Here is a 17,352-nt window from a genome sequence, read left to right on the forward strand (position 1 = left end):
GAAAGGAAAAAAAGACTTTGGAAGTTTATTCTTTGATAAATTTAAACTGAAAGTGATGACTTTGCTACTAACATTTTCCTAGATGTACAAAAATCTATTCACAGACAAGTCTGTGTATACTCTAAGACATTAAATTAGAGCTACATGAGAGTGACAGAAGATGAAGTTTCTATTCAAAGAGCAAAGTCCAATAATCATTTTGGTAAAGCAATAGCCTGTTCTGGTTAATGAGTTCAAAGATAGAGTCTTCCTCTAGAAAATTACAATACAGATAACGCATACAATTACAATACAAGAGGGGCTATTTGTTAGTAACTAGCATCTAAAACAGAATTTTTATAGTAAAAACACATAGAAACTAAAATCAGTTGCATTTTTTAAAACTGGAAAAATGGAGTCAACTCTTAAGCATAAAAGTGGTAATTCGTTTTTTTTAAAAACAATTTGTTTTGGTAAATGAAGCCAGTTCTTTTAGAACCCAAAGGGCAGACGTAAGAAGAACTCAAGCACATCATGCCGAGAGGTAGAGAGGTGTCCATATATAATCACAATCTTCCATTGGTTTTCATTTTTCTTTTTATTTTATCTGAGGTAATTAGCTGTGTGTGTGTCAAGTTGTAGAATCAAAAGTATTGGCAAAAAAAGAGCAACATTGACAAGATACACTAATGACCTCTTTCCTCTCCTCAACAGGTCCTAAAACATTTAATTAGATGCATCTGAATTAATGCTTCCTGGATCTCCAGTAGGTGAAGTGATTGATGAAGGGGTAGTAGCGTCCTGCCAGCTGCCATTAGCCTGAAGAGGGAATAAAGGCATTTTGTTGTTAAGTCCACAAGGTGCTACTACTTGTCTCTTAAATCACTCTGATAATGATTTCCCAAATCACAATAGGAGAGCATTATGCCATGTGCAACACACAGACTTTGTTCCATTATGATTAGTCTCATAGTAAACATCTTCACACGTAATTCACTTTCTGGGGCACAGAAGGTAAAATATTGAGTAACTGCAGCTTTTGCTGCATTTGTTTCATGGCTTCTCTTTCTCCCAAATGGGACTCCTTTCCTCTTGCCCAATTTCTTCTGCTAATTTGTCTAAATAGTTAAAGCTTTACTGCCTGTTGATTCTCAAACAATTCAGAGTACAGGATGGAAGAATACACTCGCACATATCTTTCTGTTCACAAACGCAGACCAATCCAAAGCCAGTGTGTGGATTTCACTGGAGGCTAGTTGCTGTGCATGCTTTTGCTTTCTCTCTCTCACTTTCTCCTGCAGTCTCTTCTTTCAACTGGGAACACTCTCCTCCAATAGGAGGGGATTGAAAAGATGCTTCCTTCTAATTCACTGGGCCAATATGGATGAATAGGTGAGCCAGCTTCTCTTTCTGAGCATCCCTAACCATTCATGGTTCTTCGCAGTACCGTGAATGATACAGAGAAAGGTTTTCTTACAATTTAAACATGAGGGATTTTTTTAAAAATCCCTGAATAATAAAAACTGGCAACAGGATGCCTATTTCCCCCACTCTTTGAAGCAGCAGTCTTATGGCAAGGTGCTAGCAACACCACAGTTAATGCCGCAATAGAGTTCTATTATAATTGCATCTGCAGAGGTAGTTACATTAACCAACATTGCCATGTCAGACTTCCACAGCTCAAGACATTCAGTTTCAAAATCAGAAGCTCCTTACATCAATGCGCTGTGTCGAATATAAGGGGTTTCCCACAATGCTGTCATATCTTCCTGCCTGGTGTATGACATGGTGTAAGGAATCCATCTGTAACAGTACGACCAATTTGTCAAGCAAACAAAAAAGTGCCAAGAGTTATGTAAATGCTATATTTACTGCCCCAAACCCCATTATTTTCCTTTCTGTGACCTTTTAGTGTCCAGCTGGGCTGCACATTTATTCTCAACTTATAACTACTTATATTGCTTTTCTGCAATATAGGAGCTTAGGATATTGCTATTAACATAATAAGATTTTTTTTCCAAAATAATGAACGAGTTTCTCAGGGCCCACAAATTTTGGGAAAAGAAAATTAAAAAAAGAAAAAACACCCAAGATCCCATTCTCTTACTTTGGCATGTATAGCAACATTTCTTTTGACTGAACATGTATATTATTTTTCCCTCTGAAATCCAGAAGAGAATATTAACAACATTACAGTAATGAACATTCGGGCCACATTTAGGTAGTCCTTGACGTATGACCATTCATTGAAAAACTGAAGTTAAATGGAATTGAAAAAATGACTTATGATGGTCCTTGCCTTTATGCCCATTGTGGCATCCCTGCACTCACATGGTCAGAATTTGGGTGCTGGAAGTTCTGGTCCTAATTGCGGTCATATACTAATATATACTATATATACTATATACTAATCCTTGTAAAGGTTCAGGTCAGGCACAGAATCAACCTTATTTAGCCCAAAATTTAAATGGCAGACCAGTTGTAGTCCAGTACAGAAAAGTTCAAATCTTTCCTTGCCCAAAGAAGCATTTGAAGAGTCATAACCTATCTTCTAGTAGCTATAGATTCAGATAGTCCTTGACTTCTAACCACAATTGGGACCAGAAATACAGGCATAAGCTGATAAAGTCATAAGTTGAGGCTCCCACGTGACCAGAAGTTTTTTTCTAATATTTTTCACTATTGTCATTAAGCAAACGCAGCAAATGTTAAACAAATGCATTCATTTAAATGACTTTTTTGCTGGAAACTGGCAAAAAAGTCACAAATTACAGTTGTGTGATCCCGAAATGCTACAACCAGTTGTAAACCTGTGACAGTTGCCAACTGTCCTATATGCACTTATATGACCAGGAGAAGAGGACATTTACAATGGCCAGGGGTGTTCTACTGACCATCAAGGACTCATTCTGTGATCGCTATAAATGGGAACAGTCGTTAAATTACTGGTAATAATTCAAGGACTACCTTTAGATATTTTACTGTAATGCCTTCAGGAAATCTTAAAATCTGTATACCTTACAATGGGCACTTGGATTGAAGTATTTATGGGGATTAAAATATTTATGGCTACAGAGGATTGTTAACCTGACATAGTTCCACTTACCTGAGACTGCACATTGGCTCCCACTGGTGAATTCTGGTAAGAACTTAGTGACTGCAGGTTTATAAAGGAATCTCCAGAATTTGTCATTTTAAATGACCCAGAGGAACCTGAAGAGGAAAAAAATAAGTTACCTAAAGTTATGTGTGCAACTATTCATTTTCATGCAATTTGTCATCAATGATAGCCCAAGCACCTGTTGTGCTTGAAATCTGATTCCACAGTCTATCACTTTCTATCATGTAAAGTACTCAATTTCTAGGGCTTAGTGAATAGATCTTGACCAAATACAGTTCAGGTTATTTTAAGAATCCAGTTCAAATTCTTCTCTCTTTCCATTCTGCCATCTCAGTGCAATCGAATAATTGGGTAGAAATGATCGACCAAGTGAAATTATCATTAAGTATCTCTTGACAGAGATACTGAAAAGATCATTGGTTGCTGCTCTCTTATTCAGATACAGTTCTTGTGCAGCTACACTAGCATTACTCACACTCTGGTATGCCTTATTGCCAGGTATACAAAATTTAGTCATAAATGTGCACATTGGTCAGAAAAGAGATATTTTATTACCATCATATTTGCAAATGGTTGCTAGGTGAGGTCGTTGCTAAGTGAGGAGTGGGTAAAATTATAAACTATCCCCAGAAACTCTGAAGTTTCTTCAAAGGCCACCTTTGAAGTTCCTTATATATAAAGTGGTACAGAATAATATCAGAGGTTCCCAAGCTTTCTCCATTCAGAGCTCTCCTGCAGTGTAGCAAACTCATCAACACTTCCAATTGATAAGTATAAAATATGCCAGGGTGCCTTGTTAGTTTGATGCAGCACCTCATTCAGAAAGGATTATATTATTACCTCAGATATATCACTGCAATCTATAGCTTTATAAGAGGGATGTGATTTTTAAGTGATTTTCTGCTTTTAAGAAGACTAAGATTCAATAAGTTAAACAGTTTTTAAAAATGCATCTTTTTTTAAAAAAAATAATTACTACAGTATACAAGTCTGATGAGTTTTCTCAAAGCATACAAATCAATAATCTATATTACTAATTCAACACCAAGTAGTAACATATTACTCTACATAATCAATAAGATGTTACTAATAATATATATTACATATAATAGATGAGATAGAGGAGAGAACTGGTGCATATTTCTGAGATCTGACTGAGCTCAAGGGAGGGAGGGTGTCTCTCTCAGAGCTTTGCCCAGCCAGGTTTCAGTGTGTGTTTCAGGTGTGGCATCAGCTGATATCTCAGGGCAGGAGTGGGGCTGTGGCAATTGTCATCCAGATTATGTTATGTTTGTTAAGTTAATTTTTATAATAGTAAAATCTAATATAAAGAAAAAGAAAAGGCAAATAGAGAGGAGTACAAAGTGCAAGAAAAAAGAGAAAAAATTATATATTAAAGAGAAAAGATATACAGAAGTGGTTTCATTATAACAAGTATTAAACAAATTTAGTAACTCTTCATTCTCTCTAAAGATACAAACATTTATCTCTTTATTGTATATTCCATTTATCTATAACTAAATCTCTTTCAGTCCAGCAGAAAGTCCATAAATGGTAGCCAGATATAACAAAATAAATAAATAATCTACATGTCCTGAATACAGAGAAAAAAACAAGTACAGGTAGTCCCCAAGTTACTATGGTAATTGAGACCAGAATTTTCATTGCAAAATAATGCAGATGTCAAGCATGACATCACATAAAGCAACTGCAATCCTGGCAGTCCCCATTACCATCATTAACCAAATGTTACTGGTCATTGGCAAGGATCCATCGCTATACAAGCCATTCGCAGCTTGGTCCTTCTCAGCCCTGAGCCTTAATAAGGTAAGGGACTGCCTGCTCTTCAACTCCCCTCACCTGGCTATCTCCTTACCCATCTCTGTCCTTTGGCTGTTCTGTACAGTGGTACTCTCGGTGCTGCTGGCAGCACAAGGGCTGAACTACAGTCCTTGAGGCAAAGGTCAGCTGGGCATGACAAGGCCTATGGAGCTCAGGGTGGTGGGGGCAGCTAAAGCCTAGGAGCTGAGATGGCCAGTTGGGGGTGGCCAGAGGAGACTGCTGAAGGCACCAGGCTTCTGGTTGAGCCCTAGCACCACCAGCATCAGTGAGGAGTGCTACTGTGTACACCAGCAAAAAGAGATTGGAGGAAAATAGGCAGATGGAGGAATAAGTGCTCCTGCAGTCATTAAGTGTAGGCCATTGGGGGGGGGGGCACTGTAATAGCTGTAATTTCAGGGACTGGTACCATTCGTTCAGCAGAAAATGAAAATGAAACAAATTTTGAAACATAATGTTTTATGGAAAGTCATTAACTCATACTTTAATGAATATATATGGGATAGCAAAACAATCTGAATTCCCAAAGTGTTTCAAGCAAATTTTTCGTCTGAGGAAACAGAAAGCACTAAATAGCATATCCTATTGTCTAATCAGGTTTGCCAACAAGGGGGCCTTTTTAATTTTTTTAATATAGTTTTAAATTAGTTTTTTTGCTTCAATCAGTTTTAATTCACTCAGAAGAGTCTGCTTGTACTCAAGATCTGGATTTTCCCCCCCCGTTATTATATCCTAACGTAAAACAACTAGGAAGGCTGAAAACAACAACAAAAGAACATAAACATATAGTTTCTAAGCCACTTACAAAAACACCAGGTTGATTCACTCATTTGTTTTCATTGTCTGAGTAGTGTTATTTTTTTATTGCTGGTTTCCCCAGCAGGTGTCCCTCTTTAACTGCAATGTTTTATACTCACCAGAATTTGGGGTTGGGGGAGAGCTTGTTTGGTTCCCCTGAGCTACCACATTGGTAGCATCTACTGCTGTTTTGGCTGCATAAATATTGGCCTCTTCCTGGAATTTTCCCATATTTTTCTTGTAGCGGATTCTCTTGTTACCAAACCAGTTGGAGACCTGTAACACAATAATAATTCCCGTTAGTATGTAAACAAATCATGTTATCTCGTCAGTTAGTATTATCTTTAAAGGGTAGGAAGACCAAGCAAGGCTATTATGAAAGTAGACAAAATATAGTCATCTTTAAGTTTCTACAGCATCCAGCCGGGTAAAGTTTGGTATGGTGGTTAAGGTGCTGCCCTATGAACCAAAAAAACTGTGAGTTATACTCTCACCTTAGGCAGGAAAAACTGGCTTGGTGGGTTTGGGTCAGTCATTCTTTCTCACTCAATTCATCTCACAGGATTATTGTTGTGAGAAAAACAGGAGGAGGAAGGAATATTGATAGGTTGCCACCGTGTGTGTGTGTGTGTGTGTGTGTAAAAGTGAGATAAAAATAAATATCCCTGCCACATCTATTTAAAATATCAGAAATCCTTTAGCAGAAACATGAATTTGTGCTTTAAAAATCCTCTTAAAAAGATATTAAAAACTGCTATGACAAAAAAAAATTGAGCTTAATTTTTTTTTGTTATTGTGCTATATGCCACCTCCTCAATATCTTTGTTGTATACCAATAAAATCCATATTACAAATATATGAACTCCCATGAGTATATGATATATTAACTCCAAGTAACAATAAAATGATATCCAAATCAGGTAACAGCAATTGAAAACTTATCAAATGATAGTTTAAAAACTTAGCTGAATATAAAATACTGATAAAAACCACAAAAATACATTTGATTAATATAGCCTGACATCTCAGTACATTAAAATATTGGATTAAATAGAAATGATTTCATATGCATGCAGATTATTAACAAGGGAACTAGGTGAATTTCTTTTGGAATTGACTTCAAAAGGCATCCAGAGCCAAGTCATAACTTTGAGGGACTGTTGTTCTAATCTATTTTAGTGCATGTACATTGGCCATAAATACCTTGGTTTTTACTGTCCAGCGACACCTCTGTGACACTCCAGCTGCTTCACGGAGCATCTCACAGGCGCTGTACGCATGCGTGGAAGCACCAAAGACTTTAAAGACAGGTAAGGAGCGTGGGCAGGCTGGTGGGCCCTCTGAAGCACTGTACCGGAATGGTACCCAGTGCTCTGGGCAGGCTCCGGTACACCCGTACCGGGGTGTACCGTCTGCAACCCACCACTGCTTTGTACGTAAGCTATTAGATTTATTTTCAATAAATTAACCAAAGATTCTGAGCTCGGTTGAATGCTTGAAGATATTTCATTACCAGACTAGGTAATACATTCAGTGCTAGCTAGTACTGTTCTAAAACCAAGCTCTCATGGAGCATTAAGGACTCCATAATTGAACTCTGAGAGACATATATTTTCTTCTATTAGACACCAAAGAAAAGACTCTTAAAATCTAATGACAGACTTAAGAACTGTAGCAAAACTTGGATTTTTAATCTAATGAAAGTCATTGAAGATTAGCTTGTACGATTCTACCAACTTTTATGAAATGTAGGTACCTAGTAAATTTAATAAAAAGCCATTCTGAATACACAAATCATGTGGCAAGGTGTAACCATTTTTAAAAAATGAATTGGACAGAGACCTGAGTCTGGCAATAATATAACAATGTCTGGGACAAAAGTCCACTACGCTTGTACTCATAATTCTAATTCTGTGAAGTTTGATTTAAAATTGTTTATTAAATTATAAAATCATGACCAAGAAAAATATTGAATTAAATTAGAGAATTTAGATAAAATTTTAAACTAAAACAAAAGCCATACTAATAGTTTATACATTAATATACAATTCAACAAAAGTAGAAGTAGCCATGCTGGCCAAGAAGAGAAAAAAAAAAGAATTTGAAAAATTCTATTAAAAAGGACCTATATTAGTTTGGTTCAAAACTACAAAAAAGCATGCAACCTCCTGAATTTTCAAGAACTGTCTATCGTGTATATCTTTAAAAGAACGTGGAAGTAGCATGAAAATATTCTATGTAAATTAGATTTATCAGGTGAAGTGACAGTATCAGATTGTATCTGGGCTTCCCAAGATTGCTGGGATGAGGAAACATTATTGGTCCCTCGTTTTTAGAAATCAGAAATCCATCTGTTTTTATCTACACAGCCTACCTGTGAGACTGTAATGCCTCCTTTCTTTGCTAGTTCTTCTTTGGCTTCTTCACTGGGGTAAGGATTACTCAGATGAGAATAAAAATATTCATTCAATACTTCTGTTGCCTGCTTGCTGAAGTTACGTCGCTTTCGCCTGAGAATAGATTGGAATTATTCATAAAGCCCAATATTAAACTAAAATATATTTACTTAGTTGTTAAATTTATTTGCTGCCTATCTCGACATGAGCTACTCTAGGCAGCTTACAATGCTAAGTAATGAAAAGAATGTGAACAGAAGATAATAGAGCAATAAAATAAATAATGAAAAAAATATAATGAGAAATGCAACTATATGATTACCAAAAAAGAAAGATGAACAAGTAGAGAGCAGAGAGCGAGGGGAGGGGGGGAGATGCAGTCTGCCATCAATTCAGCAGCCATCTCCAGCATGGAACTCCCCCATTTGGAGCCCAGGCCAACTGGCAGAGCCAAGTCTTTAAGCTCTTGTGGATACGAGGGTTATATTAATATAAAATATAGACTATCCCAAGGACTGGAGGAAAAGGCAGTAAGGATTACAGGAAAATTATTAAAAGTTTGAGTATCCTGACCAAACCATGGAGTGACTACTCTTGCTTAAGCTTTCCCAGCTTCCCCCCCCCCCAAGCTTTCCACATCATTCATTCTAAAGCAAAAATTAAAATATAAATGCAAAAATATAAGCAATAGAACTTTTATGGCTTTAGCCAAATAGAAATATAAAAAGGGAGCATGCTGTAATTAAAAGTTGAAACTAAAAGTACAGTCAAGATTACTGTTCTGCACATATTAAACAGTACTCCCAAAGTGATCTACGAATATAAATACAAAATTCCACAAATTTTAAAGTGTATAATTCAAAATTAAAAACATCACTACTCATACCACAACTGCCTACAGATTAACTAGTGTTTATGAGTTTCATACCTTCAGTTCCCATCCCATCCATCATTGCTCTGTTTTACCCTTAACAGGTTTTTAAAAAGCAAGGTGGCAGCAGGTGGCATCTGTGACTAGGGAGGCCTTTGAACAGATTCACCTATTGCACCTTTTCCTGGATCAGGAAGGGTCATCCATGCCTTGGTCATCTCCTATTTGGGTTACCACAATACGTTCTACACAGACAATCACCTGGAAACTGGTCCAGAATGTAATAGCGCACATTTTCATGGGTGCCACTAGGTTTGCATATGTAACGCCTCTATTGCATGAGGCATTACATATATAACGTGGAACATATGAAAGATGTCCAGTACCTTTCCAAGGTGCAATTCAAGGTACTGGTCGTCACCTTCAAAGCCCTATATGATACAGGGCCGGATTATATGTGGGACTCCTTTCCTAAGGACATCTACCCATTTTACCAGGTCAGATAGGGTGGGCATGCTCCTTGCTCCTAAATATTGCCATCTGATGGAAGCTAAGAAGCATACCTCTGCTATATGGAACACTCTACCCCTGAGGTTCAGCAGATTTTCATCCTTTTAGCCTTCTGTAAAGCTTTGAATACCTGGCTTTTCCACCAAGTCCTGAGATAATTAACTATAAGATTAGCTCCAGGGTTTTTTGTTGTTGTTTTAATGCATTTATAATATTTTAAAGATTTTAATGTAAATTTTTAAGGTAAAATAACTTGGCGCTGGCCAAACTTGGCTATAAGATGGGCAGATTTATAAATGTTTTAAATAAATAAAATGTTAATATGCTCATGTCATTAGAAAGACCAAGTAACAACTGATAGGAAAGCTTCTCCAAAACCATATGTAAATTATGGAAAGTTCAAAGTTGACTTTTATAATTCAATACTGTGGATCCCCAAATTGTGCAAACATGGCAAATATAATTCAGCTGCCAATGTTCATATAATCTCATCAATGTGGCTAATCATGAAATCTGTTAATTGCAAACACACACACCCAAGCTTCGAGTATCATTACTGTTGAACCCCAAACTTAAGGTATAAATAAGATTAAACAGCAATGATTAGGAACATAGCTTATTTTCTGTATTTCCAATATGTTCCGATGTTAACTCGCCTTATGTGCCTACTGTAAAACGCTTATAGTGTTTTGTATTATCAGTATCTTGGACACAGGAAATAGTCTTGATCATGTATTACCTTGCATCAAGAAATCTTGAACGCAAAATCATCACTGCTTCGCACGTACTTTGTTTCAGCTGCATCTGTATGGTGCTGAATTTTCCATGAATTATATTCACCATACGCTCTATTTCTTTGGGCGAGATTGGCCTTGTTCTACTCTGTTCCCGAAGGAGGTTCATAACATGAGTGGTGAACTCACTGCAGGCCTGGAAATAAGTATAAAGTAAGTACATTAAACTGAAGCAAAAGGTCTCTTGAATCAGATCTGACTGCATAACTATAGGTAGCCCTCCACCTATGACTACAACTGAGCCCAAGATTTCTGCTGATAAGCAAGGCAGTTGTTCAGTGAGTTTTTCCAATTTTACGACTCCTTTTTGTCACAGTTGTTAAGAGAATCTGGCTTCCCGCGTTGACTTTGGTTGTTCGAAGCTCGCTGGCAAGGTTACAAACAGTGATCACACGACCCTGGAACAGTGTAATTGTCATAAATACATGCCAGTTGCCAAGTATCCAAATGTTGACCATGTGACCCTGGGGTTATAAGTGTGGAAATTGTTCATGTCACTTTTTTCAGAGTCATTTTAACTTCAAACGGTCACTAAAAGAACGGTTGTAAGTGGAGGACTACCTGTATCATTTAAACCATAACTTTAAAATCAGACTAAAGAATTCAACAGTAAATATGGATTGGATATTATCATTCTGGATTTGATATTTAATAATTACTGTATAATATGCTGTAGAGTGTATTAGATAGGTCTCACTAAAAATTGCCTATAGTTATTTCTTTATAATAATACACATATATTCAACTGTTTTCAAGTTGTCAAACATATTTACTTCTATATATTTTTTTATTTATAGCAAGATACTATATATGATAATGAAACAATGCCAGTAGTAGTAGTAGTAGTAGTAGTAGTAGTAGTAGTAGTAGTAGTAGTAGTAGTAGTAGTAGTACAATATAATGAAAGGGAAAATATTAACAATCAACTTAAATAAAATCACCCTATGAAACATAGAAGTTGCTGTCAGCTTCTGGATAAGAAAAGCTACTATTCATGCAAAATCTGGTAAAATGGAGCACTTTCGAAGCAAAAAATTCATAACACCATTGTTGCAGATACATTTAATGCAATTGAGAACCAGGAAAGGTCATTCTCTTGAACTTTTTTTTTAAAAAAAGACAATCCTAAATTATACAAGTTATGTTTATTTCACACAATAGTAGGGTTATTATACTTTTCATAAAACTGAATACTCCCTGATCTGTGACCACAAAGGAAAAGCAATTAATTGTTTTAAATTGAGAGGATAAAACAGAGAGGATAACTCTTCCATGCAGAAAGATCACCTGTTCATATTTCTCTAGCTCAGAGTGGTATATCTGTCGGATCTGTGACAGCTTGGCCCTGTAGTCAGAGTGTTCAATGCTATTGTCATTTGGACAGCCACCTGATGTTGCTGCTATTGCCGCTGGTCCTCCTCTTCCCCGCTTCTCAGGCCCGGAGACACCCTCAGCCAGCAACATGTTATCTAGTCTCATTAGCTGAGCATCGGGGGGATCTTCTTCCTGAATACCACGTATACTTAACACTGGATAAATATAAATAAGGAGCAGACAATTAATTATCATGCAATATTTCCCTCATTTTCTCTTTGCATAGATATTAGTAAACATGATTTCATCCTTATTAATAACTTTTATTGTTTTATGTATAAAATATCAAGAAAAATAAAATAGGAAATTAAGAAACGAAAAAAAGGGGGGGAAATGAGATACAAGGAAGGGAGGAAAGAAAAAGGCATTGACTTCTGACTCTTAAGCACAGTACAACTTGATACAACCTCAAGTTTTTGCTTTAACACATTAGTATAATGTGTAATAGTATATTAATATACAATGTCTATAACAACAAATCTATCTAATCGGCAATACCAAAGTCAGTTTCATTTTTTTTCATCACAAGGACAAAATCTAGAAGTGATATCCAAATAAAAAACATAAATATATTTTCCTCTTTGAATAGAACAATCAATTTAACCATTACTGCTTTATCTTCCTTGATGTTGAAATAATCTGTATTTCTATTTGCACTTGATAATCTTTATAAACTATCACCATTTATATTAACAAAGTTCACTGTATTCTTTCAGATTCTTTAAAGGGAAAAATCATTTTCATTCATTTTAAAATACTAAGTTTTTCTTTAAAACATTTCTAAAATTAAAACAGCCAATACATCTTTTTTTAACTTTTTCTTAGCATACATACCTTAAAGTTCACTTTCAGACTAAAAAAATTCCAACTAACTCCAATGAACTCATTAAATTTACATCACTCCCTCCAAATTACCCTCATAGAATAATTGTTTTCTTCTTGTATACATGCTTTAAAAAGCTCCAGATTTTTCTTTAAACTAATACATCTAACACATCAATGCTACACACTGATTGGGATAGGCCTCCCCCCCCCCCCCGCTTCTGCAAAGCAGACACTACACATGCCTCCACGTTTGGAATTAGCAGTATTTGCGATGGCCTAAGGGGAAGAAATGCCGGAGAGACCAGAGGGCAAGGCCAGTTAACAAGAGCTCCGTGTCCAACAAAGGGATCAGGTAGGCCTTCCTCCCCTCCCTCTTTTGGGAAGTTTTAGAAAGAAAGGGCTGGGAACTTCAAGCCAGGGGCAACCCACCCACCCCTACCCACTGGCAGCTCTGGGCTGGGCAGCAGTTCAGCTTTCCTGGCTGGCCGCAACCCCCGATCCCCGCCTGCTCTGCCCTTCCTTCCATGGCTGGTGGCAGAGAAGGCTGAGCCACCGCCGCTCGGCCCCCTCCCCCAGCCCACATCTCACCCCCACCCGGACTCTCCACAGTTGCTGGGCTTTGCCTACCATGGCTGATAGCAGATGTGCTCACATTGCACCTCCACCATCCAGTCAAGTTGTGGGAGAGCCGGGCCCAAAAGACAGTCGAGCCTCACCACATGCGGTCCTGGCCAAGCACAGCTGCTGGTCTCCCTCCCCCTCCATTGGCCTTACCTTCTCAGGCCAGGTGAGGAGTGGCTGGGAGGGGAGGTGTGAGGGGCGCCCACCTGAAGGGCACAGCCCACGAGGCCACCTGGGTAACCATGCAGCATCAGCAGTAACTCATGAATCATGGTGCCATGCGGGGAGCGAGCCTGCCTGAACCCCTATTCGCAGGAGCCCCAATGATGCCCCCGGCCTGCTTAGGGCAGAGCCAGCTCCGGGTGCTAGATTGGCCCCCTGCAAAGCCCATTGTTTGCCAAGAAGCCCAACCGAGGCCTCATTCACCGCCCGCTGAGGCACCTGGACTCCTGGTAATAGATGGGGTCCTTCAGGCATTTAGCTTGGCTGCCTGTTTAGTAGCCCCAGCCCCAACCTCCTCCAAGTGTCTTGTCAGAGCTGCCTTGGGGTTTTGCCTGTGCAGACGTCGCTTGCTTGGAGTGGGTGGGGGGCCTTTTAGAGGAGCGCCGAGATGTCAAAATGACCTCAGGAGAGGCCACCCAAGGGTGGGACCAGCCAGTTCAGCCTAACTGAGCCAAACCAGCTGAATCCCACCTCTAGATGCTTCTATTTAAACCATCGTAATAAAACTTGGTGTCAGGTTTATATTCCAAAATTACAGTTGACTCCTCTACATTGTCAGATATTTGTGAAATTTCCTCAGTGGTTTTGTAACTTTCTACACGTATTTGCATCTCTGAAGTAGTTTTAGTCTTTTTAACATTCTTGGAGCATAGCTGTTCTATAAACTGATGGATTTTATATAAAGATTTTTCAAATACATCTCTAATAATTTGCTCTTCCATCTTCTTAACTCCCTTCTTTAGCCAAAAAGTAGCTTTTTTGTACGTCACTTAAGAATCATAAAAATCGGAAAGTTTTATTCACCCACAGCAAAGCAGACCAAGCTACAAATTACTAAAAATAATAAACTAGAACCACAACTTTCTGCCCTTATATTTCTCCATCATTTCTTTTAAAGATAGTCCACACTTCCTTATTTTAGCTTGCCTTAGCAGCCTTTTTCCTTGTTCTTTAACAAGAAAAAATCCCCAAAATGGTGCAAATCGTCGAAAAGGAATAACAGGATGTAACTAAAGTCCTTAAAAATGATTAAGAAATGAAAGGAATTACTTTCTTCCATTAAAAAAAATGTAATAGAATGGAATATTGAACTGAATGGAAGGGAACAGAATAGGAACAGGATAAGAATAGAATAGTGGAGTGGAGTAGAAAGGAATAGAATTGGATTTGGATTTGGAATTGGAACGTAATGGAGCAGAATTAGAAAACAAAAATAGAATAATGGAGTGGAATGGAGTGGATAGAAAATTGGGATGGAATTGTTTATCATTTATATATAAAAAAGCTTTTCCACTTCATCTGCATGGTCCTCATTTACAGCTTATATAAAATTCCATGTATCAATCTAGTATATATAAATGCATTATTATCATTATTAATCATTTATTTGACTATAACTATTATTACTTTGTCTTATACATAATACTCAAAGTTTAACTAAGTTTAACTTAATTTTATTGTGACATTTCATTTCATCATCCTGTATACTTCCAGTAGTAGTGTAGTCCAACACCTCTTGCCATTTGTACGATCTGTATTCTAAGTGTTTTCTTGACATGTCTTATGTGAACTTCTCTTTGCAACTTGTTATTCATTGCATATTTTATAAAGACTCGAAACTCTCCATCTATTCCTTTCATCAGCTTGCCTTTGGTTATCACTGGTGCTTCTGCTAAAGATACTCTCATTATTTCTGCCAAGTTTTCTCCCCTTTCTTCATCTATACTTTGAAGCATGAGATAGAGATCCAGTTCGTCTACCTCTCCTTTCAGTATTCCATACATATCATTTCCCTCCGCTCTCAGTTTGCTGTCAGTATCAACAATTATCACTTTGTTCATATTTTTCTGCAATTTTTTGAGCTCTATCTTCAAGTTTCATCATTGTTTTCTCAACTCTTCCCTCCATTTTTTTCTGTTCTTTGTTCTATAATCCCCAGATTCCTTTCAATTCTTTCTGTGCTTATTAGGACTTTTTGGGTTTCTAGCATAATTCTTTGCAAAGTTTTTTTCCTTTTCTTCTTCATATTGCACCATTTTTCCAAGTTGTAAATACTGCCACTAGGACATCCAAGACTTTTTGCTAGATTTCAAATAAATTCAGTGTAATCTTTCAATTCAGGGATTTCTCTTTATTTCAAAAGAGCACCTGTATAAACAAGACGTGATTTTTTCTCTATCTTTTTGGTAAGCAAAGCCAATGGCCTTGAAATAACAGATGTAACCAAGCCTCCAGCCTTTAAATGGCAGTGTTACTTCTTTTTCCTCTGCTTTTAGCTCTCTCTTTAAACTTTATTTGAGTTAAGAAAAAAATGGTTAAAAAGGACAATCCTGCCGTGAGTTGAAGAAAAGATAAGAAAGGAATCCTTAATCCACAAGTACAAAAAATGAGAAAAAATAAAAGGGGAAAAGAGACCAGTCCAATTTAAAAAGTAAGAGGCATTTGTAAAAATTTCATCTATAAAAAGGAAACAAAATTAAAGGAAAAAAAAGATAACACAATAGTTGTAATTCAGGCTAATCCGTCGCTTACTCGCTTCTGTCTTCAATTTTAACTTTACTCTAAGTCTTTTGGGTATTCTCTTCTATAATAGTAAAATTTATCTCATCAATTTCGACACACTCTCTCTCCTGCTCAGCTTCCGTTCAGGGGTCTGTCCCAACTTTATGCAGCTTAAAATGGCTGCTTCTCTTGTAGCCGGCAAAAAGAGCTTTCTCCTGAATCGATCAGGGACTTTGCGATGTCTGGTGAAGAACCGGGGGAGGTGCATGTTGGCTGGAATGGCGAACAGGTCGACCCTCGGAAGGCCGAACCTCTGTGACAATTGACGGAACAACGATGGATGGAGTCGCCATTCCGAGCTGTTGATGGTGGTCCTGCTCAGCCAATCCGCTGTTATGTTGTCCTCCCCTGAAATGTGGTCCGCCATTAGCGATGCAAGGTGTTGTTCTGCCCATCGGCCTAGGGCTTCCGCCTCTGACATCAGGGCTTGGGACCGGGTGCCGCCTTGGTGGTTTATGTATGCCTTGATGGCAATGTTTTCAGTCAGTATTAGAACAGCGGAAACCATGATGTGATGGCGAAAATGACACAGGGCTAGCCTGGCGGCCTGGAGCTCCAACCAATTTATATTGTGGGTGAGCTCTGTCTGCGACCACCTGTCTTGTATGATGTAAGTCTGGAGATGAGCGCCCCAGCCATATAGGCTGGCATCCATTGTTATGACCAGGCGCTCTGGTTCCTTGAAAAAGGACCCCTGTTGCAGGGCCTCCAACTGCCACCACCTGAGCAACTAGATCACCCTCTGGGGAAGGCGAATCACCCTCTTGGAATTGCTGGCCTTGCGTCTTTGGATTGGCAGGAGGAACCATTGAAGCTCCCACACATGCAGGCGCGCCCAAGGTACCAAGGCAATGCACGAAATTAGTTTCCCCAGCAACTGGGAGAGAGACACAATGGACGCTGAACCAGTCGTTTTGATGCGTCTTACCAGAGATCTGATGCTGTCCACTCTCTCTTGTGTGAAGAAGACCTTGCAGCTCTTGGAGTCGATCACCGTACCGAGATGTTCAATCCTGGATTTTGAAGTCAGGTGGCTCTTGTCAAGATTGCCTGGTGGTAATGTTTTCAGTCAGTGCCTGTGACATTGGAGAGCATGGATGGTGATGTCGAGGTCTCTCTGGGCCTGCCCCTTGGACGATGAATGGATGAGGACGTCATCCAGGTAGCATTCTAGCCTCACCGGGAGGGATTGGAGATGAGCTGCGATGGCCACCAGAAGTTTGGTGAATGTCCGAGGAGCCGATGAGAGTCCAAAGGGGAGGGCTCTGTACTGATAGTGTTGGTTGGCAAACTGGAACCTCAGAAACTTGCGATGCGGAAGGGGAGGCCTCTGTACTGATAGTGTTGGTTGGCAAACTGGAACCTCAGAAACCTGCAATGCGCTGGATTGATGGGAACATGCAGGTATGCCTCCTTCAAATCGATGGAAGTTAGGAGGTC

At 38.5% G+C, this 17,352-nt stretch overlaps 1 protein-coding gene across 3 annotated transcripts in view; it reads right to left on the minus strand.

The window, feature by feature from the left end:
- PBX4 (PBX homeobox 4) overlaps window positions 1-17,352 on the minus strand; it is a 45,279-nt gene continuing 27,927 nt past the window's right edge. For 2 of the 3 annotated variants that reach the window (XM_087710678.1, XM_087710680.1), the window contains exons 3-9: window positions 11,596-11,837; window positions 10,254-10,444; window positions 8,112-8,247; window positions 5,857-6,013; window positions 3,086-3,192; window positions 1,696-1,782; window positions 1-798 (exon numbers count right to left, since the gene is read on the minus strand). In XM_087710678.1, coding sequence (XP_087566804.1) covers window positions 706-798; window positions 1,696-1,782; window positions 3,086-3,192; window positions 5,857-6,013; window positions 8,112-8,247; window positions 10,254-10,444; window positions 11,596-11,837 — 1,013 coding nt within the window. In that variant the 3' untranslated portion in view covers window positions 1-705. The remainder of the gene's footprint in view (window positions 799-1,695; window positions 1,783-3,085; window positions 3,193-5,856; window positions 6,014-8,111; window positions 8,248-10,253; window positions 10,445-11,595; window positions 11,838-17,352) is intronic. The other variant, XM_087710679.1, reaches the window with a different exon arrangement.

This window comes from Thamnophis sirtalis, unplaced genomic scaffold (genome assembly GCF_051295495.1).
Source record: "Thamnophis sirtalis isolate CommonGarterSnake01/CBP01778 unplaced genomic scaffold, rThaSir2_p1.2 scaffold_3, whole genome shotgun sequence".
Taxonomy (NCBI): domain Eukaryota; kingdom Metazoa; phylum Chordata; class Lepidosauria; order Squamata; family Natricidae; genus Thamnophis; species Thamnophis sirtalis.